Source organism: Pinus tabuliformis, chromosome 8 (assembly GCF_031772625.1).
Source record: "Pinus tabuliformis cultivar Carrire ecotype Pingquan chromosome 8, CPIR1, whole genome shotgun sequence".
NCBI lineage: Eukaryota > Viridiplantae > Streptophyta > Pinopsida > Pinales > Pinaceae > Pinus > Pinus tabuliformis.
The window spans coordinates 642,022,862-642,048,999 of record NC_142294.1 but is presented as its reverse complement, the minus strand read 5'-3'; the positions used below and the strand labels follow the sequence as shown (position 1 = coordinate 642,048,999).

Below are 26,138 nucleotides of genomic sequence, written 5' to 3'. Positions count from 1 at the left end.
TTTCTAGAATATGGAAGAAAACTTGGCATCCCTATCTGACAAAATCTTCTTCAAAACATCATGCAACTTCATTATATCCTTGATGAAGACCTGTGTTACATCACTAGCTCAATACATAGACTTCATTGGAATGAATTTTGCTACCTTTGTCAACCTATGTGTCACAACCATGATGAAATCATGTTGTCTAGATGTGCTCAACAAACTTTTAATGAAGTCCATGGAAATGACCTCCCATTTCCACTCTAGAATCAGAATTGGCCGTAGTAATCCATGTGAATGCTTACACTCTAGTTTTACTTGTTGACAATCCAAGCATCTTGCCACAAACTCTGCCACTCCCTTCTTCAAATTCAACCAATAATAGAAATTCTTCACAATTGTCAATTCCTTATGATATCTTTGGTGACCTAAATATGACTTAACATGAAATTCCCTTAAGATAAGCTTCTTGAGCTCACTGTTGTCTGACACATATATCCTGTCCTTAAATATGATCAAACTATCTGCTGTGAGATGATAGTCCACATCTTGTTCACCTATACCTTGCTGCTAAGAGCATAGACAACCCTGTTTTCCTTTCCCTTGATGTACCTTATCTCGAAATAAAAATCACAAATCATGGCCAACCATATAGATTGCATGGAATTCAGATTCGGTTGGTAAAACAAGTATCTCAATCCACTGTGATCACTCATCAGTACAAACCTCCAGCCATGAATATAGTGCCCCCACATCTTCAAAGAATGGATGATCCTTGCCAAATCAGGATCATGTGTGACATAATTCTACTCATTCTCATTCAATTTCCTTGATTCATAACATACCATCTATCCCTCCTACATCATGACTCCACCAATTCCTCTCTTGTAATCATCTGTACATACCACAAACTCTTTGTTCAGATCTATAATATTTAGAACTTGATCATTTAGAGTTGAGACTTCTATGATCCATAACATGTTTGTGAGAATGATTTTGGCAAAATCACATAGAAAATCATTTTTCGACGCGTTTCGAACCAACTAGTGTGGTTCATTGTCAGGACAAGTTGAAGAACAAATCTGAGCAACAAGTTAAATAGGGAATGCAGGTCCTTCCAACAACTATATTTGACCAGGCAACGGTTAAAAATGACTTCTAACGGCTAGATTTGACCAGGGACCAGGTTGATAAGGATCAAGGGGAGGGGTCAAAGATGTTAAAGTTGAAAAATCTCTTAAATAAATTATTAGGGCAAATTAAATTAAATTTATATTATTAATAATATTATTAATAATATTATTAATACTATTATTATTAATTTTGAAATAATATTATTATTATTCTTATTATTAGTATTAATATTAAGGTAAATAATTCTATTAAAAGAATAATAATAATATTATTACTAAATTATGATTAATATTAGGGTAAATCCAATATTAAAATTAAAGTGACCATTGTTAAATTGATATTAATATTATTATTATTAACTTCAAAATAATATTATTACTATTACTATTACTAATATTAATAATAGTCTAGGGTAATAATTCGATTATTACTAATTACCAAAATATTTTACTCAAGAGTAAATATATTAAAGTGACTCATGTTAAAATAATAGTAATATTATTATTATTATTAATTTCAAAATAATATTACTATTACGACTATTAATACTAGCCTAGGGTAAATAATCCATTATTACTAATTATTAATATGTTTTACTAAAGAGTAAATCTATTAAAATAATAAGGTGAATAATTCTATTAAAAGAATAATATTATTAATATTACTAAACTATTGTTACTATTTTCATTATTATTATAATTATTAATGATAATAATGATATTGTTATAACTTTTAATATTAGGGTAAATCCATTACTAAAATTAAAGTGACTAATGTTAAAAAATATATTAATAAGATAATATTAATAATATTATTATTAATAATAGTCTAGGGTAAATAATTCCATTATTACTAATTATTAAGATATTTTATTAAAAAGTAAATAAATTAAAACCTCATCAAGGGATCATATTATTACAACCAATCAAAGAAGATATCAAATGACTATAAATGAAGGTAAGCTAAAGAAACAAAAAAGGCCAAGGAAAGGAAAAAACGACGAACGAGATGAAGAGGGCTAGGAAGAAAGGGTTGGGATCCAACAACTACTAATCTTCTAGCCATCATCCCTATTGAGATTATTAGGCCTTTTCTTGATTTCAAGGGCTTCCCTAAATTTTCAATGGTGAAACTGCGCAACTTTCGCAATAACACGAGCCTCTTTGATACAAACATGATGTTTGGTATTCTCGGCATGCTCTGCAAGGGCGGAGGACTTGGCCCTCCCATGCTTTAAGTCTGCCGAGTGCTCACTAATCCTCTTATTAATAGAGCGACCAGTCTCACCAATGTATGGGGTCCCACAGGAATAGGGAATGACATAGACACCTTTCATGTCCTTAGGGTTGACAGGATCTTTAACATATCGTAGGGAGCTACGGATGGTATTAAGAGGTCTAAAGGTCGAGGGAACATTGTGCTTCTTAAGAATCCTAACAATCTTATCGGTGGCCCCTTGGATGTAACAAAGGTGAACCCCTGGGACCCGAACTTTAAGATCTTTTTGGACTGAAGGCTCCCTCCAGGCTTTGAGGAAGGCTTTCTGACCCAGGTGTCTACTGTAACCATTTTTAACGAAGACATATAGGAGATGAGATTTCTCCATCTCCAAGCTCTTTTCATCAGAGATTCTTAATACATGGGTAGCAAGCGCGTTGAGAACGCCCAACTTAGGGAAATGATGGGAGCTAGCGTGGAGATATTGTTCAGTATGAATCCTTTTCCGAAATACCTGGTAGGAGAAGGAACCATCATTGTTCTTAGAGATGAGAACATCAAGGAATGGAAGACAACCATTGACTTCTTTTTCCATAGTGAATTTAATGGTAGAGGACAAATGATTTTCTATGTGATTTTGCCGAAATCATTCTCACAAACTTGATCATTTGTTAACAATTGCTTCAAGTGCTCAATATTGGCTGCACATTCCTTTGTCCATTCAAATATCTTAGCTTTCCTCTGCAATGATGTGATAGGATATGAAATCTATGAGAAGTTCCTAATGAACCTCTTGTAGTAACCTGCTAACCCCATAAATGGCCTTACCTTATCCACATTCCCAGGAGCTTCACATTCCATAATAGCTCTTATATTTTTCAAATCCACTACTATTCCTTCCATGGAAACGACATGCCGCAAGTAATGTACCTATGTCTGAAATAAATTTCATTTGATAAGCTTGGCATACAACTGATGTTCTCTTAGCAATCTAAACATTATTTCTAAGTGTTCGACATGCTCTTCCTTATTCTTAGAATATATCAATATATCATCAGTGAACACAATAACAAATTTTTCCAGATAAGGACCCAACACACTATTCATGAAGGACATAAAAGTAGCAGAAGCATTAGTCAAGCCAAATGGAATTACAACAAACTCATATTGCCCATACCTAGTCATAAAATCAATATTGTAGATTTTATCTTCTTTGATGCGTACCTGATGATATCCTGATCTCAGATCAATCTTTCATAACATTTTGTCTCCCTTCAATTGATCAAAGAAGTCATCACTCCTTGTTAAGAGATACTTTTTCTTGATGGTTACCTTGTTCAACTTCCTATAATCAATGCACAGCCTAAGAGTACTATCCTTCTTCTTCACAAACAATATTGGTGTGCCCCAAGGTGATGCACTTGGCCTAATGTATCCCTTTCAAGCAATTTATTGAACTGCAACTGCAACTATACTAATTCTGGTGTGCTCATCCCATATGTTGCCTTTGATGCTGTTGTTTCCCATTGTACCAATGCAATGGAAATTTTCACTTCCCTGTGAGGCGGAAACACTGAAATCTATGTCAGGAACACATCTTGAAACCGACGTAAAACCAGTTTCCTGCTCAATACCTTCGCATCCTTAACATCCTTACCTTTATCACTAGAAACATGCACTCCAAATAACACACACCCTTTTCTGCGACTACCTTTACCCGCATACTTGTTACCATTCTAACTGATGTTTTTTTCTTCTTACCCTGTAAGATCATTTGTTCTTCATTGTCATCCAAGCACTCAATAGCCTTTCCATAACACTCTACTTTGGTCCTATGAAGATACAACCAAACCATACCCAACAACATATTATATGATCCCAACGGAAGCACATTCAAATGCACTGATGTAGGCATACCATCTAACTCAAATGCACAAGATCTTACCCAATGATGAACTCTTTTCTTCATATCTGTAGCCAACTGCACTAACCAAGATTCTGCATGCACTTCTTTATTCAAACCACACTTATCCACCCAGTCAGGATTAACATAACTATAATTATATCCAGGGTCAATCGAAAAAAAAAAAACTCGATCATAAAGATTACCGCCCATATCGATAATAGATTCCTGATGATCCCCTGCATATTATCCAATGCCGCATAGATCCATCGAATGCTCTGTCCAACACCCCCAACTGTTTGCGCTTCCATTGCAATGTAAATCTGAGGTCTACCACCCTGATACTCTGGGAAACCTCTATTGATATGCTCCTTGCCACATATCCAACACTGCAACTATCCCTTACCATCCCCTTTATTCTACTACCCTCCAGGCTATGACCCATGTCCATTAAAATTCTTGTAAGGTGTAACATTCTCTTTCTCTAGGGTCTTGTTATTTTTAGCTACAATTTACCTTTAGTCTTGTCTTTACCTTTCCAACCTTGTTGGTATTTTATCTTAGGCTTTGATTGCTCATAACAGTGATTCAACTTCCCAATGAATTCTTCAATTCACCAAGGCTCATCATACTCAATCTAATATTTAAATGCTAATGGTAATGCACTAAAAAAACTCAACTTTCACTCTCTGATCCTTAAATACAATACATACCTCAAAAACTCTAGGAACTTGGTCGTATACTCCTCATACATCATCAATCCCATCTTTAGCTCATATAACTCCTTAACCTTAGTATCATAGTACCTCTATGAGAAATGTTTATCCCTAAAAAGTCTCTTCAATTCATGCCAACTAAACTCTTATGTCCTGGTGTCTCTAACCCACTTCACATCTTACCACCAGATGTTTTCTTTCCCTTTAAGGGTGAAGTTATCTATTTTGGCCTTCATATTCTTAGTGTAATCATGAACTTCAACTAACTTCTTCATCGCAGGTAACCATACCTCTGCATCTTCCATATTCTTCAAAATTCCATCATAGCTAGGTGGTTTTTCTTTCTTGATCTCATCTAGAAAGTATCCCATGTCATTCCTCTTGTAAGGATGATAAGTATGATGACCATGATAACTGTCAAAACCAAAACTAGAATAGAAACTGTGTCCATCACCTATCATATCCAATGTATCCAAGAACTTGTCATCCTTATCTTATTTGTGCCCACCATGAGACCTATTGCCATATGCCCCATTAGTCCTATCCTTTGGCCCATGACTGATCCTAAGCAGTCCTTGTCTCTGCAAGTCTAACAAACTATGAAGGATCACTACATTAACCTCTACTTATTTCTCATGTGCCTAAATATTTCTGTCATTATCTACTTTTCAACTTCTTATTTTTTCCTTCAAACTTCTCATTGTGTCTTCTATATCAGGAGAGTACATATCATCATGTTTCTCATCGGATCTATAGGGAGAATCTCATGAAATGTAGTATATCATCTTGCTAGTCATCTTTGATCTTCTTCCTCCAAGTATATCATGTCATCTAAACTAAAACATAAACATAATCAACATACCTTAGTCTATTTTTGGGAGAATATTTCGGTTACAAGATCAACGATATTAGTGCAATACATGTATAAACATAATCATAGTAGTATATAAACACCATCTCAATCAACATTTAGTTACCATGCATGACCATACCAAATGCATACCATGGCCTCATGCATGATGACTATAACCATGACAACGCATGCATACATCCACATAGACAACAAACGTACCCAACAAATTCATATTCAATTGACATGCATTCACGACAAACACATCCCAACAACCTTAAACTTCTACATGAAAACACAACTATAACAATGACCATCACCATGCATACACATCAAGTATATATACAATCTACATGCATACATGACAACGCATTCCTCCCATCCAGTCCAAGGGGTGAACCATGCTCTTATGCCACTCTGTAACCCCCTCCTCTCACATTTAACCAGGCTAACCAGACCACCGGGTTAAACATGTGATTAAGAGTTACTATAATATGATTCAACTCCCCATGTATAGTTAGGGAAGTGGCATCAACACACCAAAAACCAAACTGACCTTCCTTAGGAACTAGAGGTCCTTCAGGAGCCAACCAACCCCTCCAGGTATCTAACACCTAAAAGAACTTGCTTCTTGACTGAGCTAGACCCCCAATCACTCCCATGACAATCCTTCCATGCGACTGGGACCCTCGAGTCACTCACATAGTAAGGAATCCATGTGACCATGGCCCTTTCCAGATAGTTATGCGTCAGCGACCCCAAATTCTGAACCACCTTTTCAGGGCTAGGAATCAGGCCTCTGCCTAGAACTTCATGAAACCTCCTTAAATAATAAATAACATTGAGACAAGGCTACTAATATAAGAAATTGAAGAAGGATTTGACTTGACCCCTCACAACCATGAAAGGCATTCCGTCAAACACATCATGTACATGTAATCTATAGGTCATAACAACAAATCTGAAAATAGGGACCTCATACTTATCTGAGATTCAATAAGAAGGTCGGATGCCCTCTCAAGATGGTTGAATTATCATCTATTAGGTCATGCATTCATTAAAATTTCATTTATGAAACAAAACAATATGAGAGCCATAACTCAAGTCTGTCATAAACCATGCTTATAACCAAAATATACCCAACATAATAATAGTGAAAGAACATCCATTAAAACCACATATTAACAAATATATTTACATATGGAACATAAGAGGAGAAGAGATCTTATTAACACATGAAAAATCCAACCAAACTAGGGACTTCTACGTACCACTCGACCACAGACTAGGCCGAAGCAAATATTTCTTTTAGCCAATCACCACCATGCCATATTCCAAGCATGAATGTGGGACTCACAAAAGAAGCAATAAAGGATTACTCAAGCCTTACTGTGCATCCCACCAATGGATTCCCAGGCCCAAAAAATAAACATACACTACAAGATTGACCACACTCCACCATATAACACTCAAGGGATCACTAGGACCTCAACAAGCATGGATGCCTATGGATCTCTTCACCTAAAACTTGAGGAATTTTTTTTTCTCCACCCTCGAAGATTGACCATGTATCCCATTATTATCGGTCAAGGGATTCATACGCCCAATGAGGAGTTCGTACATCTACACCCTCTAGGCTTTACCTTGTATCTTTCCATTACAAGTCAACGGGTTCCTAGGCCCAACGAGGTTATTCACAACCAAGATTTACCATGTATCCCACCATTACCAGTCAGGGGATTCCTAGGCCTTGCGATTTTTCCTGAGACCACCCCACTTAGTTTTGGAACCATCTGAAAATCCAACTCAACTAAGTAAAAGAACCAAATCACACCATGGGCATCTAGAAATGGGAAGGAAAGTCTGAAAACCACTGTCACACCTGGCAAAACCCATGCCAATGATAACAAGAGAACCAAATACACACATTCATTAACTATGCATGCCAAAGCTAGCAAGGAAATCATACATGCAACTAGATACTTATAAGTAATCTCGTTGTAGATGCTTAATCCTACTCTTCCTTGCTTGATCATTGCTTCCCCTTTGCTTTATTTTCCTTCCTTTTCCTTCCTTAATCCAATGCTACAGTGCTCCAAGAATACTCTAAGTGTATAAGAGTATGAGAGAGTAGAGAGAATAGAGAGTGAGCTCCAAAATTTAACTGATAAAAGGTTGTGAACTGATCATCGAAAGCCTTTTTATCAACAAGGCCTCTATTTTATTCAATTTCCATTATTTTTCCTTCATTTTCCTCCTCACATGAAATTTGTGATCTTTCACCTTCACTTTCTCCTAATTTCCATTATTTTCATGAATAAAATGTTAATTAATGCCACTTTCTTTTTCAAATCCTTTGTCATTTCCTTTGTCAATTTCCATTAACCATATTAAACCAAATTAACACACACACTAGGATATTTTTCCCAACATTCAGCTTGTAATAAGTTTCCCATGACCTTGGTCTTATTTTCCTTCACTCTTTATTACATGGATTTTTAACCCAGGTTTATTATAGAGTACTTAGGTCCCCTTTGCCTCAATAGGTAAATATTGATGAAATGTGAGATCCAAAAGACCATTCGTTAGGCTGATCAGGATAGAGGTAAGATACCAAAGAACACCTTCTCCCAAATTAGGAAGAAAGTAATTGAATACAAAAATTAGATCTCCTATTCAAATGGACATATTGGATATGAGGTGTGTGACATGGAAAATTATGGCACTAAGGTAATCATGGAGAATCCTCATTCCTTGAAAGACCATAACTAGAAGAAAGAAATTTAGGTTTCGCATCTATTAAATTATTTATATGTGATACCTCTATGTTTTCCTTGTGAACACTAGGAAAGAGGCATTTCAACTTATAAATATTCCTCTCTTTAAGTTTGCTAATGGAAGTGAAGTGATTAATTGTGGACTTCATGGTGAAGTTTTTTTTATCAGGTATCTTCCAAGTGTCAAAAAACATTTGTTACAAGCATTAAAGGTATACATACATATAAGATATAAAGTAGTTATTAATCCTATGATATCTGGATCACTTCATTCAAATTTTGATGGGGATTGCATTCATTTTTTTATCCCTAATACGTGGAATCTCAATATGGGTTTTATCATCTTCTAAGCAAAAATCAATGTGTTGCTCCCATTATGAAGAAGAAAAAATGGTACTAACTATTGATTCAGTATTGATTGTAAAACTTTAATTTGGAAATTCTCTCCTGGATAAAACTAGTTATCAAGGTAGACTTATGGAATCTTGTTTTAACCAACAGCCATTAAAGTACATGGTAAAGGTCCATTTTCGACAACTATCATGTTTCTTCAGATGGCTTGACTTCCAGAATTGAACTATGAGGATAATGGGTTTTTCATAAGCAATAATGAAATAATATTATTTAGTTGTGATAAAATGCAATTGTTGAGTTCTGCGACTGAAATTTTCAACGCAATTGTTAAGTATAAAGTTACCACTCATAATGAAGGTCTTTGAAAAACTATTACTGGATTCAAATGCATGAATTGAAGAAAAATCGATTGGGATTTTGATGAAAGGTCATAGTTTTGGAGTATTTCATATCATGGAATTGCTTGATAAAGATAGTTTCCTATTTGAAAGAATAGGAAAAATAATAATGGGTCATACCTATACTCTATGTTTTAGTCTTTTTATCAACCTCATTGTCCCATTAATTGATATATATGCATGTATATTTTATACAACCAACATAAGGGAAATTCCAGAGCTAGAGAATACATTATAGCCTAGTAATATCTGTAACATCCATATTTAGAAATAAAAAGAGAAATTATGTAGAAATTGGTGTCCATATTTAGATTTGCTTGAAGACATTTTTGAATTGTAGGTATTCAGCCCAATGCTTTTGCAGACTTCAACTCTAAAGAATTTGATTTTTAGTATATATTTTTTTTGATAACTAAGAAAAAGGAGGGAGATAGAGAGTTGATGATGCACTAAGGTGGCTACACTTACTATCTCCTTTCACCTAACATCATCATTCGAAACTTATTATACTATTCTATAGGATTCTAAAGGGTCAAGTTCACATCTTCAGTCTTTAGGAGGTTATTACAAGAAGCATTCCAAAACTTTGTAAGTCCCTTGTACTTGATCTCAATATTGTTTGAGAATTCTGTTAGTTTGGCTCATGGTGGACTTAGACCAGTAATAAAGAATCACATAAGAGGCTAGTGACACTAGATATTTTTGTAAGTATTAGAGAGGCGCATATAATACATTGGTTTTATAAACTTAAATACATTTACTGAAGATATGTTTCCTCCTAATCAAGTTGATTTTATGCTTGGGGACTTTTACAAATTATTTCAAGAACAAGATAAATTTTCTTCTAAATTTTCCCAAAAGATGTTATACCTGAAAGGTGAAGACTTTGAAAATTGCATTTCAACAGCTAGGGAATAGGTGGCAAAGTTAACCAAGTTTGAAGAAACATTGGCAAAACTCTAGGGAATAGTTTCAACAATTTCAAATTTAAAGGAGTAAAATCAAAATCAATCAACCAATTCCCAAAATTAATGGCAAAGGATTTTCCAACAGTGCCAAGTTTCCTACAACAAATTAGAGATATCATTTATTTTTAGTTTCATGTTTAGGATTTTATTCTGGGAAAATTGTAATAGTTTAGGAGATGTATTTATCTATATATTGTTTCATTTTTAATAAGAAAGTGTTGGCTTTTGGGACTAGAAACACTTGCAAATTTTGTAAAGCTTGTTTTTACAAAGTTGTTAATGAAACAATTCTGGCTTAGGCATCTGACACATTTTTTTCTATGCGAGTGTTTCGAGTGATTTCATAATTTCTTTTTGCATATATTTGAGGTAGTATAGATATTAGGGAAGGTCTAGTTTGAGTATCAACCTCCCTAACATCCCTTTGAAAATTATATTTTGTACTGAGTAAAAGATTGAATAATTTGTTTAATTGATCACCCAGAAATCATTAAATTGTTGTTTCTATGATATACTTAGATGTATTGATGTTCACTATAGAGGTTATTCTATATGTTTGTAATCCTATTGGATAATTGGATATTAAGGGAGGATATATTAATTATCTAATTTATCCTATTTTATTCTATCGAAAAATTTCAAGCTATGGTAATTTGTCATGTTTAATGTTGGCACTTTAATAAGGCCTCTACAAGAGAGGGATTTATTTGTTAAGTAAGGATTTGAAACCCTAAGCAGCCACCCTATACAACAACCCCTAGATCTAGCCATTGTGTTTGATAGGTTCTTGTTCAGTGACAATGAACAAGATTAAATCCTCGTAACATTGAGGGATCCCCTATGGTTCAAGTTCCAGCTTGAGCCTAAAGTTGGTTGTGTTGGTTTCTTGGTGTAGTTTCTCAACCAATAGATTTCCTTCGAGAAATAGATAATAATATTCCATAAATAATATGGATATATGGGTATTCCTTTTCAATATCCTCATTTTCAACATTCTTTTTAGGAGAGCGGTTGGGTGAAGTCGATATTTTGGTTTTTCAACAGAACATCCATTGGGTGCATCTGGGAACACTAGAAAATCAAGGTGTTTCCTGCGAAAAGCAGTGCAAGATCTAAAACATAAGGTTAAATTTAGCAAGATCAAAAAACATATTCAATATATGTAGGATCGTTCTTTGATTTTCATATCAATGGATTTTGGCCCTTTGAAAAGTTTTTGATCGGGTGGATCCAAAATAAATGGAACCTCAAGGATTATTCACTGTAATTTTCTCTATCTTTGAAGAAAAAATGATGTTTTTCAAGGAGGACTATAAATTCTTAACAATGTAGGGCTCTTCATGCTATTTTGGAACGAGATGTATAATCCAAAGTAGGAATATTTCCTTGCTGCCCCAATATGGGTACAACTCTTTTCTCTTCCCATAAAATATTGGGAGGAGGAAAGCTTTGAAGAAATTAACAATGCCATCAAAACCTTTTTCAAATAATAAAAGGCTACTAAGAGAGGGAGGTACAAATCATATGCTCAATTTTATGTTTACATGAATATCTCCCATCCCCTTCGAACCTCCATCGATATTTATTATCAGCACGAATATGGTCATCTTATTGGGGATTGTACAATGAATACCAAGGAATATACTGAAGACAACCCTCCTTAGAAAGAGAAATATGATTTGGGAAATGTCCCCCAAAGAAAAAAAATTGATTCCTTAAGGTACCTTAAATCATGACCAAAACCCTAGATCTAGAAATAGGTTTGTGTCTCTCTCTTCTCCAAAGGAGTCTCCAAAGTAAGAAAACATTCAATATAAAATGCAATCAACATAAGGTAAATCCCATAGCCCTCTATTTAATCTTATAGATCTCGTGTAAAATTCTCATGAAGAGTGCCAACAAAATCCATCATCACAGGAAATGGTTACCTCCCCTTCAGAAGAAGATGAAGCAGAAGTTCTACCAGAATATATGAATCTAGATCACCGATGAAAGGTTTCCCTTGTAGAAGAATGGCATGGGAAGGATAAAAAGGCCATACTATATCATCATGCTAGGATTTTATAGAATGCCTATCTTTAAGCGAAGGAAAAAAATAATCCAACCTTGAGCTCTTCATAGATTGATCTTGGGGTTCAAATAACAAATTTCAAGGTGATATGCAGGCAAGAGAAAGAAGCCAAAAAATGAGGCCACATGATAAATAAGGAGCTAATCCAAAAATACACTGAATAATTAGTCAAAACAGGTAAAATCATGCCAACATTAGAGGTGTTCCCCCATTGAAATATTGAATCCTCAAGGAGTTTTCATTGTAGTCATGATTATTGTAGTCACTTTTTTATTATTTGTTATCTATAGTAAGCATACTATTCTCTATTAATTTGGAAGCTCAATGATAAATTCCAATCATATGACTAGATTCCTCTTTCCAAGAGGACCAATTTCGATCTTTGAAGGGGAGGTAGTTCATGCTTCGGGTCGCTCTCCAAGTCATCTCGACGCTCCAACTTCTTTGGAATCCATTGCAGATCAGCTTAGAGGAAATTAAGAAAACATGAACATTCTTAGAGTGCATAGGTATGAGGATCGCAATGAATTGGTAGCTTACATGAATGATATACAGTTCAACTAGAATGAAATTCTTGAGTAGCGGGACAATATTCGCCAGAGCCAACGGTGAACCAATGAACGTCTTCACGATCTGCAAGCACGAGTTGAAGACATCGACTTCCACATGCATGGTCGTGCTAGATTTCTTGTTGCACCTCCCGTATTTCCTCCCAACATCCTCCTTGATATGTTATTGTCAGTGTGTATGATCATTTTGTCTCCTTTTTATGTTGTAAGTCTCTTCAACCTGATGGAAATAATGACTAAATGGGTTTCTCTTTAGAAAACTCCAGCTCCCCTTGGCAACAAGTCTAGTCGGAATGAGGCTCGCGGAGTTGTAGAGAAGCATTTTGTACTACCTATTTTCACTAGCAAAAATCCATCTTAAATATCAATCTAACATGAGCCGAGATGGGTCTAATTTCTTCACGTGCAAATTATTTTATGAGCCAACATTATTTAAATGTTTTGTATAGTTATTACTTTTATTTTTATTTTTAGATCTTTTAAAATGTTTATTTTGGCTGACATGAGCACAATTTCAACTTTTGTGATGGAAAGACGCCCTTACACATCATACTAGGCTATATAATGAGCCTATCAGCTCAATCATGAGAATATAATAGAAGAAGTTTGACAAAAAAAAGGGTAAACTTGACTTTGTTAAGTTGCTCATGGTTTTTGAGCTCTAGGTTTATGATAAACCATGGTATCACCCATGATATTCATGTAGAATATAGCCTATTTAAAGGGGAAATAAAACTATCATAGGTCCCATGGTATTGCCCATGATATTCATGTGGAATATAGGTCATGGTCAACCATGGTCCAACTTTGCATTGGCAAGGACTGTCTCAATATGGAAATCAACCATGGGCAACCATGTTTATTTTAGGGTTTATAATATTTATATTAGGGTTTATATAACTTGGGTTTATAATTTTTATCCCTCATGCTTACAATATCAATCCCTTATGCTTATTAATCTAAGGGTTCACATTCCTGGGGTTTAATATTGTTCCCTTAGGTTTATAATTCCTTACTTTTTTAGTATTAATCCCTAGGGTTTATTATTCTCTTGGATTTATAATATCGATCGTTAGGGTTTATTATTCCCTTGGGTTTATAATATTGATCATGATCAACCATGGTCAATCATGTTTTATAAATTCAATCATGGTCAACCATATTCAACCATTGTCAAACATTGTCATGCATGGTCAACTATGGTCCAATGTCGCATTTTGACAATGATTGTCTCAATATGAAAATCGACCATGGCCAACCATGTTTATTTTAGTGTTTATAATATTTATGTTAACGTTTATATACCTTAGGTTTATAATATTTCTTGTTGGGTTTAATATTATTCCCTTGGGTTTATAATATCAATCATGGTAAACCATGGCTAATCATAGACAACCATTATCGAATGTCACATTGTGACAATTATTGTCTTAGTATGAAAATGAATGGTGGTCAAGCATTGTCCAACGTCTCATTATGACAAATATTGTCTCGATATGAAAATCAGTCATAGTCAACCATGGTCCAACGTTGCATTGAAATCAACCATGGTCAACCATGGTCAGTCATGTTTATCTAAGGGTTCATAATATCTATCTTAGAGTTTATATACCTTGGGTTTATAATTTTTATCCCTTGGGTAACTATTCCCTTGGGTTTATAATATCAATCCCTTAGGTTTATTAATCTAAAGGTTCATATTCCTAGGGTTTAATATTATTCCCTTACGTTTATAATCCCTTTGATTTTTAATATTAGTCCATAGGGTTTACTATTCTCTTGGGTTTATAATATTGATCGTGGTCAACCATATTTTATAACACCAATCATGGTCAACCATGGTCCAACATCACATTCTAACAAATATTGTCTCAATATGAGAATCAACCATGGTCAACCATGGTCCAATGTTGCACTGTAACAAATATTTTGTTGATTTGAAAAGAAATCATTGTTAAGAATGGTCAAACACAGTCTAATGTCACATTGTGACGAGGATTCTTTCAGTATGAAAATCAACCATGGTCAACCAAATTTATCTTAGGGTTTATATACCTTGGGTTTATAATATTAGTCCCTTGGGTTTAATATTATTCAACCATGGGTAACCATGGGTAACCATGGTCCAATGTCACATTGTGACAAAGATTGTCTCAAAGATTAATAATTAAATATTATTATAATCATTTTAAAATCATTATTGTTATTACAAAATAATTATTGTCATTAATATTATTGTTATTTATTAATATTACTCTTATTATCACATAGATATTACTATTATTAATTTATTTATATTGCATAATTTAAAGTTAAACAATATTAAATAATAATTAATAATTAATATAAATTAATGAGAATAATTAATAATAATAACAATAATAATAATAATTTTTTTGTAATCGTGTTTTTTAAATATTATTTCTATTACTATATATTTATCAATGGTAGACATAAATGAAGCCTTCTATGTATCACTTGGATTTATTGTCCCTTGGGGTTTATAATGTCTAGGGTTTTATTATTAAGCCCAATGAATTGATATTATAAACCCAAGGGATTAATAGTAAAAACCCAAGGGGTTGGTATTATAAACCCAAGAGAATATAAACTGAAGGGATTAATAGTAAAACTCCAAGGGATAATAAACCTCGAGGTTTTTGCTATTAATCCCTTCTTATTTCTATTGTTATAAATTTATCATTGATAAATACAAATGAAGCCTTTGGTTATATCAACCACATTAATATTTTTAATGTGGTTTTGCTAGTGCATTAATGTATGTTAATATAAATCAATGTACTTTAATTAATAAACATTAGTGTGCATAACATTAATGTACATACACTAAAGTACATTAATGCACAATAATGTATATTTCATATATATAAATGGACAATATTCTATGTGGAAGTTCATATAAATATATATAAATATTAATGTGTATTGATGTGTATTTATAAATATGGTTGATATACGCATTTTATCAACCACGTTTATTAATGTAGTTGTGCTAGTAAATAATATAAATAATATTACTAAAAACTAACCTATAACTTTTTTATCTTACCAAATTTACTTTCAAATCTATAAAATTTAAAAAAACAAAAATCTAATCATTAAACCTATCCAATTTTGAAAAGAAACACATATCTACAATGCATAACTTTTCTCAAATTTAAAACTCAGAAAAACATGCTTCAAAATTTTATCTCTTAATTTAAATTCAATCTATATTTTTATATATTTATTTTTAATAAAGTAAATAGATTGGCTCTTTATTTCATTTATTTTATTTTAAATTTTGATCTTAATTTTCTAATTTCTCTTGGTACTTAAAGTAAAAATTGAGATGGACCAAATACTCTTTTTTTTGGTAGTTAAGCGTAAAAATTGAGATGGACCAAATACTTTTTTTTTTTTGTAGTTAAGCACCGAGAGGATTTGAACCAGTAACCTATCACAAAGAGTGCCTTAACAATGCACCCATTCACCGTCAATGCAAAGCCCCATAGACAAATGGACTAAACACTTAGTTATGAAACTCAAATAAATTTACTCCATCATTTCAAGCACCAACGAAAATAAACTCTTTCACCTTAAAATATGATTCGATTTTATGCGTCTTTCGTTGTATAGATTCACACAGATTTTATGCAACAACAAAAGGTTGTCTCTTTTGACTTACTTATAAGTGGTGTTGTCGTAATCAACTTGCCGTCCGATATTGTCGACATACGAAAATTTTAACCCTTATGCGGTCGCAACCAACCATTGCACCGGACCTGGCAAATAAATATCCGATTCTTCTATCAAAAATTTGATCCGGGAATGTAACCAATCTGTATCATGGAAATATGTGGAGGAGCAGGCAGTGGATAACAGTCACTGGGTTGGAAACATACACCCTGGTCACGCACAAACCAAAAGAGATCTACAGCTTATCGCAATGTTGGAGAGATCTGTCCCAGACAAGCTGCGTATCGTGTCTAATTTATGCCTTAGAAAATATATTCAAATGCCAAAGTGGAGCTCTTGGGGCACAATTCGGATCTCAGAACTGCTATTTGTGTTATGAGGATTATGAATTGTTCGACAATTCCGTTATCTCGCAACCTCCAGCAGAAAGTTCTCCCGTATCCTCCGGTAAATTCTTCAACTACTTTAGGATGATAAATAATCGAGTGGTTTAATTCTTGGTAACGAACACACAAACCTACTGAGAATATTTGTGCAAATTTGCAGAACGTAAAAAATCTAGGACACTTGCAATAATTCTGGGCGTAGGAGCCATCGGTACAGTTGAATTAACTGTTGCCATGGTTATTTTGAGGAGGAAATATTTCTCTAATCTCAAAAGTACCGAAGAGAAGCCTGTAAAATGAGTGAGAAAATCTTCCCTCTCCCACAAAGGCGGCTTTCAAAGATTTGGATAGTGTGGTGGGGCCGGTACATGGCCAAGTGAAACGTTCTAGAATTAATTTAAAACTCCTCCTGAAGACCCAGACAAAACATCAAGCAGTCTAGCAACTTCTTCAACGGGACCTTCCGATGGCCAATCTGGAGGTGTTGACCCTTCATCATGCGTTTTGGACGCGAGATCACTGACAAGCAAGGCCTCTCAGTATTATCTTTATCTTTGTTTAGTATAAGATATTGCAGTTATTTATAAAGATCTTTAAATCATGGAATTAATGAAGTTAGAGGATACAAGTAAAATAAATATAAGTTTAATTACTAACTCTGGCTTCTAGAGTTTTGGTGTTTGGAATTGATTTGTAGTAGCTTTACTTGTGTTCAAATCTCTTGGAGGCGTCATCCATACGCTGGTAGTATAGGAGGATACAAGAAAAATAAATGCAAGTACTATCACCAACTCCAGCCTCTAAAATTTTAGTGTTTGGAATTGATTTGAAGTAGTCCCACCCGTGTTCAGAGTCATTTAAATCCAGTAAGATGCATACGCTGAGGGAATTAGCTCCTTTGAGCATTTAGAAATCTTTAAAAGTTTAGTGATCCATCATTTTAAAGACTAGAGTTGAAACTGACCTTCAAACCCAAATTGTCACAGTATCTATAAATAATTTTGGTGAAATAAATAAGAATTTATTGAATGATAGGACTCAGATGATCAATCTGTCAGCACAGTATCATTATCAGTAAAACAAGGTAAGCAACCTGTGTTACCTTTGCCAGAAATAAATGCTTTTTGTCCATCTGAAAAAAGAACGACAACTTCAACAAGTCTTCCAAAACCAGAGATTAAAAGAACAGAAGAGAATACATTATTGAAAAAGATAGTCAAAAACAACAACCTCATTTATATCCCGGTACAGGTACAGGTAAAGAATGAATGGATATCTGTAGATGCATTTGTTGATACCGGTGGTTCAAATAATTTGGCTAGACCATCTTTATTCAAATCTCTGTGGAAACCACTGAAAAATATTTTGGTTTCAGAAACAATTGGAGGATCTGTTAGTTTAACACATTATGTAGACAATATTTCTTTGAAAGTTGGGGGGAGTATTGTTAAGATTTCTGCAATTCAGCATTTTGATCCCTCAGCTAGTTTAATGTTGGGAATGCCATTTCTAAATTATGTGCTTTTAGTAACAATCAGCCAGGATAAGCTGAATATAAATTTGAAAAGGAAAGCTATTTCTATTCCTAGACTATTTATCGCAAATTCATAAGCTAGGTATGAAAATACCCAGAAAAGAATAGGAGCCAGAAAGCCACAAAAGGATTCCGATGATTGGCAGGAAGACCTGCAATTTTATGAAAAAAGAGCAGAATCTAAAACAAAACAATTGGCATGTATTGATCCCAACTGGTCTACAGAACAAGGTGATATCCATCAAAGACTTCTAAAGAGTTGCTCAGAAAATCCACAACATTTTTGGGAAACAGAGAGCCCGACGCAAGAGATCATAACCCTGCATGACAATGGAGTCAAAGGAAAAATGATTCCTCGTACCCCTTGTCATGTGGAAAGAGTCAATTTTGCGGACAAAACCGACCTCCCTAGAAGCTAAGGCTTTCTAGTGACAAACAAGACAATCACGCACTATCTTTCCCTAAATATGCATTTAAAATAAAAGCAACCAGGTATTCAAGTATTACCTTTAGTCCAACGCTGTTTGTAGCAGCCAAGCCTCTTCGATCCAGATGAGCTCCTTCTCCTTGAAGCCTGCATTCACTAACAAGAAAACGATTACATAGCACCTGAATAACTCATATAATAAAACATATTCATCATAAAGACCAAGGAGTTTATGAAACAAATTATATATAACAACTTGTTGAGATAAATGAACTTAATTGTATTAATTGGAAACAAAAGAAACCATTACAACCAGTGCCTTGGTGCTGTGCAGGTCTCTCCCAGGGTCTAGCAAGAGTTCTCGTTTACTTTGATCAGCTCACCCACTTCCAAATGAAGCTTAGAAAGGAATGGAATCTATACTCTCAAGCTCTATAAGGGAGTCCTAATTTCAGCAGCATCTACCCTTAGGAATGTTCAGCTTTCAACCTCTCCTCCCTCTGGCCCAATGTCTGTATTTATAGTGCTTTGGAGGAAGTTAATCAGGTCCACCATCAATGGGATAAGCCCCTCTTTCAATGGGATAGCTCCCCTCTTGATGGGATAAGTTCATCTTTCACTGGGATGCATGAAGCATCTGGAGGCGCTCAATCCACGTCAAACCATCTTCTAGAATGCTCTAGAATCAACCGCAAGTAAGTTTTTTGAAGTAAAACTTGCGCCTTTTGACTTTTACAGGGGTACGCACCCACCCCTTTACAGACAGAGCGTACAAGTATGCAGGTATTATGTACTTGAGGTGCGTGCCCGCAGGTAAGAGTAAGAGAAAGTGCGGAACCAGAGTTATATTGATTTTTTAAAGGCTTTCTCTCTTTTTTGGAGTTTGACATGAGGAGCAGAGGTATAAGACTTGCCAAGGAGGACAGTATGGTTATTGATGGAGCCACACTGACTGCAAATAGTTATGGTGACAAATTTTAGTGTAACAGATTGCCCCCTAAAGTGCGAGGTCTGTAGTAGATCAGGGTTTTATATCATCTAGGAAGGGTGAAGCACTTTATCATTTCGAGGATTATCTTGTGGAGAGCCCAGTCGGAACCTGCAAATATTCAACACAAAATACATATATGAGATCATATCATCGCTGAGGTAGGCATTCCCATACTCAGATCAAAAACTTAACTAACTACTGCTCTGATATAGGAATGATTTTGCAATACATCATAATCATAGACACATGTAGACACAGTATGGACGCAGCCATCTGTTTATAATTAGTCTACTGTATAATGAATACAAAACTCCTCGCAGCCTGGATGGCGGAAACTAGATCCAGGGTCTTCATTTCTGCTTCCTGAAATAGTACGATTCTATCCATGCGAATAAATGAGTTGATGTCGAACATGGTAGAAACCACTTGATTACCAGTCAATGATGTAAACTGTTAACAAGTGTGAGAGAAACCACCAGTGATGTCAATGGCTCTCAAAGTACCCAGTACAATCCATGAGATGTGAATGAATGTGTTGATGTCGAACATGTCACAGAATCCCTTGATTGAAGGTCATTGATGTTACCTATCGTCAAAGGCGAGAAACCTGCCATTAAGGCATGCAGATTTCAAGGTACTGATGATTCCTAGATCATCTTTCTAGATAATGTGCTGATGTTGATAGAAAGCAACCCGTTGCAGGCAAGCCCACAACACGAAATCATATATCAAGTTGAGGAAATTTAGTTGCAAGGACTAACTCAGGGATGGTCAAGATGGATGACAGATATTTTGAAGATGAATGGCTTATTGGCAGTGACCTCTTGAACACATAACGACACAACAGATGGCTTGGTGACAATTGACCCAAAGTTAATACCCAGAAACCGGCTGAAGACTTTCAATGTGGTTTGATCAACTGTTAGGCAAAGGATTTCCCAACCCAGGTGAATAAAAGTGTCGTGTTCAAGAGTGGTTACAAAGTATAACAAATAGGCTCATTTTCCTCTCTTTACCCCCACCATTTCTGGCAAATACCTCTTTATTTTTTACAAGCTTGAGGAGGATAACATTTGCTTGATTATAAGCTCATCCTTCGGATGAGTCCAACTTAGTTTAGATTCGAACCCTAAGAAGGAGTGGTCTGTTCCTGTTTGTAATCGAACAAGTCCTTTACTGTGAAATTTTAACGAGTCCAGTATAGGAGAAACTCGGCGTTTTTCAATTTTAGAGAGTCTGAAAAACTTAAGAAGACTCCAGGGTTGACCTTTTTCGTAAATTTGTGTCTCCCAAGCCCGAAAAAGTATAAAATAATACTTGAGAGAACCGCTTGATCTTTATGACCAAGGAGTACTTTCATGATTAGTGTCTCTAATCTGAAAAGTAGAAAGCGATCAAGGACACGTCGTTTTATTTCCAATATCGAATTTGAAACGACAAAAATCCGGCAATCTTTTCATGTTTTTACGGTCAGAAAAGGGCTGTAAGAGGACCGTCTTTTTAATTCTGTTTTAACGAGCTAAAAAGAAAACTCGGCAATCTTTTCACATTTTAGGAGTCAGAAAAGAGCTTAAAGATGACTCTAAGGTTTCACTTTTTCGTAAGTTTTAACGAGTTCGAAAAAATGATAAAAATGTACTCATGGTTTTCATTTTTTCGTAAGTTTTAATGAGTTCGAAAAAATGATAAAAATGTACTCATATGGCCGACTTTCAATTTAATTTACGAGCAGGAAAAGATGGAAAGAACTCGACATTTTCATTTGTTTTACGAGAATGAAAGATAGCAAAATAATCTCGGGATTTTCATGAGTTTAACGAGTCTTGAAAATAACCAAAATTGACTCAAGATAGGTTTCATTTTTACAAAAGCTTGAAACAGAGAAAAATTATGCTTCAAAGTAGTTTCATTTTTACAAAAGCTTGAAACAGAGAGAAAACTGTGCTTGATTCCCCCTAAGCGTAACTGCTAGAGCGCATGCCCCCCAGCTTCATTTCATTCAACCAGTTGGATGAAATGAAGGTTCAGTTACGAGATCATTTGAAAGACTCGACCTAAAACTGTAAGAAAATTATGCAAAAAACTGAAATAACTAACCTAAATATACAACTTAACATTTATGAGGTCTAGTCAAACTCTCGACTCAATTAGAGGAGGATTTGTTTCATTTTTTAACGAGCTTGACACAGGAAAAGAACTATGCTCGGATCCGGTTTCATGTTTACGCAAGCTTGAAACGAAAAACTATGCTTGTTATAAGTTCGCATGCCCCCAACATAATGACGCAAATCAAGGTACATGCCCCCCAAGCTTCATTGCATTCAACCAGGTGGATGAAATGAAGGTTTACTTTCGAAATCTTGGAAAGACTTGTGGGAGTTGTTTCATTTTTTAGTGAGGTTGACACAGGAAAAGAACTATCCTCAAAACCCTTGTTTCATTTTTTAAAGGAGCTTGACACAAGATAAGGAACTATGCTCATAACTACTGTCTGGAATCTACCTAACAAGGAACTATACTCTAAAAAACCTTGATTCATTTTTTAACGAGCTTGACACAAGACAAGGAACTATGCTCTAAAATCCTTGATTCATTTTTTAACGAGCTTGACACAAGACAAGGAACTATGCTCTAAAATCCTTGATTCATTTTTTAACGAGCTTGACACAAGACAAGGAACTATGCTCGTGACTACTCACTACAATCTACCTATATATCCTAAAATCTACCTCATTCATTTTTTAATGAGGTTGACTCAGTAACAGGAACTATCCTCTAACCTGATTCATTTTTTAACGAGATTGACTCAGTGACAGGAACTATCCTCACTACATCCAGTTTCATTTTTTAATGAGGTTGAGATGGGAACAAACTATCCTCGCACACACTGATTCATTTTTTAACGAGATTGACACAGTAAAAGGAACTTTCCTCACGGCAGCCTGTTTCATTTTTTAACGAGGTTGATACAGGAAAAAACTATCCTCGCAACCGCCTGTTTCATTTTTTAACGAGGTTGATATAGGAAAAAAAAAATATATATATATATATCCTCGCACTCACTGATTCATTTATTAACGAGGTCGACACAGTAAAAGGAACTTTCCTCGTGGACACCGGTTTCATTTTTTAACGAGGTTGATACAGGAAAAAACTATCCTCGCACTCACTGATCATGGCTTCCAACTGGAAGAAAGACATGTCAATGGACACACCTTGATCATGGCTTCCAAAAGGTCTTCATCAGAAGAAATAATAGTTCTCTGGAAGGAACACATGTCAAGGGACTCCAAAGGGATAAGAACATCGCGTTCAAATAATCCCATAGAGTTTTCCATGTCAATTACCAGATCTAAATCAAAGGAAGATGAGCAAACAGTGAGAGGCTCACTTACATCGGTAACTGAAAACATGGGACCAGTTGCCACATAATTAACCCGTGGCGAGGTAGATACCACTTTAGAATCAGGAACATTTAGGGGTGTCATATTATTTGTAGTTGAAACAAGACTAGGGAACGAAAGCTGGTCTACAGTCACAATATTTCCATTGTGAAGGAAAGACATCACGTGAAAGAGTGTCGATACGACAGCTTTCATTGCATAAACATAGTCTCGCCCAAGGAGTAAATTGAAATCCAAGGGACCTCGAACCACCATAAGATCAATATAGACAGTTTTACCTTCCAAGGTAATAGAAAACTTAGGAAGAATCCCTAAAGGTTCACTAATGGTTCTCTTAAAAGCTTTCAGATTCTGCGTAATAGGCGCAAGCTGAGGGGAACCCAAAGCTTTCCAAACAGTTGAGGATAAAATACTAACAGAAGCAACTTCATCCACCTGTGTACGATGTATGTCCCTACCACCAACCTTGACAATGATTTGGAAAGGGATGGAGGAAGGAAGACGAGGTTCTGTCAGTCTATTCCAATCAAAGGAAAAGACCTGAGTACTTAGAGGGGGTTCTGTAGAAACAGGTGAAATGCCCCCTAGCGTAGAAGAATCTTATGTAACAAAAAGAACCTGAGCGGTATGAAGTTCACTCTCTAAAGGGAAAGTGGGATCGACCGAATGTGAAATTGAATCGATCACTTGATCAACTAATGGATCATCAACCTGAGTGACATGAGTTTCACTCTCCAATGGAAGAGTGTGATCGACTGTACTTGAAATTAGATCAATCACTCCGTCAGTTGACGGTAGGTTGGGAGAAAGTTTACGGTAACCAGTTGGAAATTCTTGCTGTGGAACAGTAAGGTTTTCCAACAATGTTGAGGCTTCATCCATGTGAGGGCAAATGTGAGTTTGATGACTCCCTTTGCATAACTTACAAGGAAACCTAACTTTATCCTTTTTCCCAGGAACCTGACTATCACTGGTTGATGGATCAATGGAAAGTTGATGAGATTTTTCTGACCATACTTCCAAGACCTTTGGAATACCAGGACAATTGATAAGGAAGTGGTCACCCTTACAAAGCCTACAAGGGTATTTGGGTTTACGATGCATGTCAGAGTTTTCCTCAACACAACTAACACTTACAATCGTGGTTGGTTGGTTGACTTCTTTCTTATCTTGCTCCTTCTTCTTCTTCTTCTTAGCCACCTGGTTACTAGCATCGAGGCTTTTACCAAGCGAAGAGGAAGAAATGGAGGAAGAAAAATTAGGCGAAGATGGTAAAGGGCCAACAAAAGGTTGGTGATGTTGAGATGGTGAACTCTGTTGAGGTGAAGCATTCGGTTGAGGTGGAACAATTGGAGTATTTGGGGCCAACGAAGTTGAAAATAACCATATCGGTAAACCTATTGTAAATCCAAGTAATGACAAAGTAGCCATGTAAGGCGGACCAACATTTCCAAAGTAAGGAAAAGTACTAGGATTCTCGTCAAGAGGGATTCCTTGGTTGGTAAATTCTGGAACATTTGCCATTATATTCAACTTCAGTGAATTTTATTAACAATTTTAAAACTAAAATTAACAATTCACAATTCACACCTGACAATTAAAATTCACAATTCACACCTATGGTCTCTAAAAGTAAAAACAAACAAATTAACACGCACTATCAAATCTAGGAGTCAAACCACACACAAACAGTAACTTTCCGTATCGAAAACACTAGTTGGTGATGAAATCCAACGTTGCAGAATCCAATACAGAAATGGCGGTTGGAACAGTTACCCCGACAACCTGCTTAATGAATAGACTGGCACAAGTTCCTCCACTAAACCGTCTCGAGTGAAGAGAACCCCCCAGAAAATCCAAGTGAGTCTAGTCGACGTCTGCTCCAGGTACAGTGGGATCTTCCCTCCACCGTCACCTTGGGTAGAACCCGAAAGATAATAGTCACTAAGGTCACCAACAGCAACAAATATACCTAGGGGAACAGTCTACGATCCGATACGCACGCAAGGGCAGAGTAACAAGCTCAATCCCCTTGCCGGCTCCTTGACAATAATTCAAGGTTTACCGACAAGTGACCCTAGGCTCCTCGACAATGGTTAATCCGAGGTTTACTGTTTTTAATACGTGAATATCTGGCGTCGTTCCCAATGAGGAAGAATTGATTCCCACACTGGTTCGGACACGATCTCGTGCTTCTCCTTTAAGAGGAGCTTTCCCAGAGCATAAATGCAACAATTGGATTTCTTCCCTACCACAAGATACAGCTACTTGTTTGTTTTTACTGTCTTGGAGAGTTAATTACTCTCCTACTCCAAGACACTAGCCTAAGCTATGTTGGTGTATCAGAGCCCTAGAAATGTAAAAATTACTAGATGAATTTTAATTAAGCGCTGTGTTATTTAGGCTGTTATTACTCAAAGGGGTAAATGGATATGAAACCAATGGTGTTATGACCCGACTCAAAACTGAATGCAATCGAATATGATAATGTAATCCTTTCAATTCGATGAATCCTAACTAAAGTAAGGAGAGAGTTTCCATTCACTTCCAACAATGCAAAAAATTGATCACTAAGAGAAAATATAACAAATTCTCTAATGCACTAATTTCATCAAGAAAAACTAATGCAAATCAATTCCAAAATAGTTTTTTTTTTATTTTTATTTTTGTGTAAATTCAAATCAAAGAAAACTGATCTAAATCTACGATTGATTTTTCAGAATGTAAACTATGCAATTGTAATCTATGCACAATTCA

General features: G+C 35.4%; 1 protein-coding gene across 1 annotated transcript; it reads right to left on the bottom strand.

Moving 5' to 3' along the window:
- Positions 1-2,236: 2,236 nt before the first annotated feature.
- On the bottom strand, positions 2,237-2,929 carry LOC149237171 (uncharacterized). Its single transcript, XM_089369181.1, has one exon. The coding sequence runs from the start codon at positions 2,927-2,929 to the stop codon at positions 2,237-2,239; it is 693 nt and encodes a 230-aa protein (XP_089225307.1).
- Between the last annotated feature and the right edge of the window lie 23,209 nt (positions 2,930-26,138).

What these genes read in the sequence shown, in the direction of transcription:
- LOC149237171 (XM_089369181.1), bottom strand. Translation starts at nt 2,929, where the DNA reads ATGGAAAAAGAAGTCAATGGTTGTCTTCCATTCCTTGATGTTCTCATC.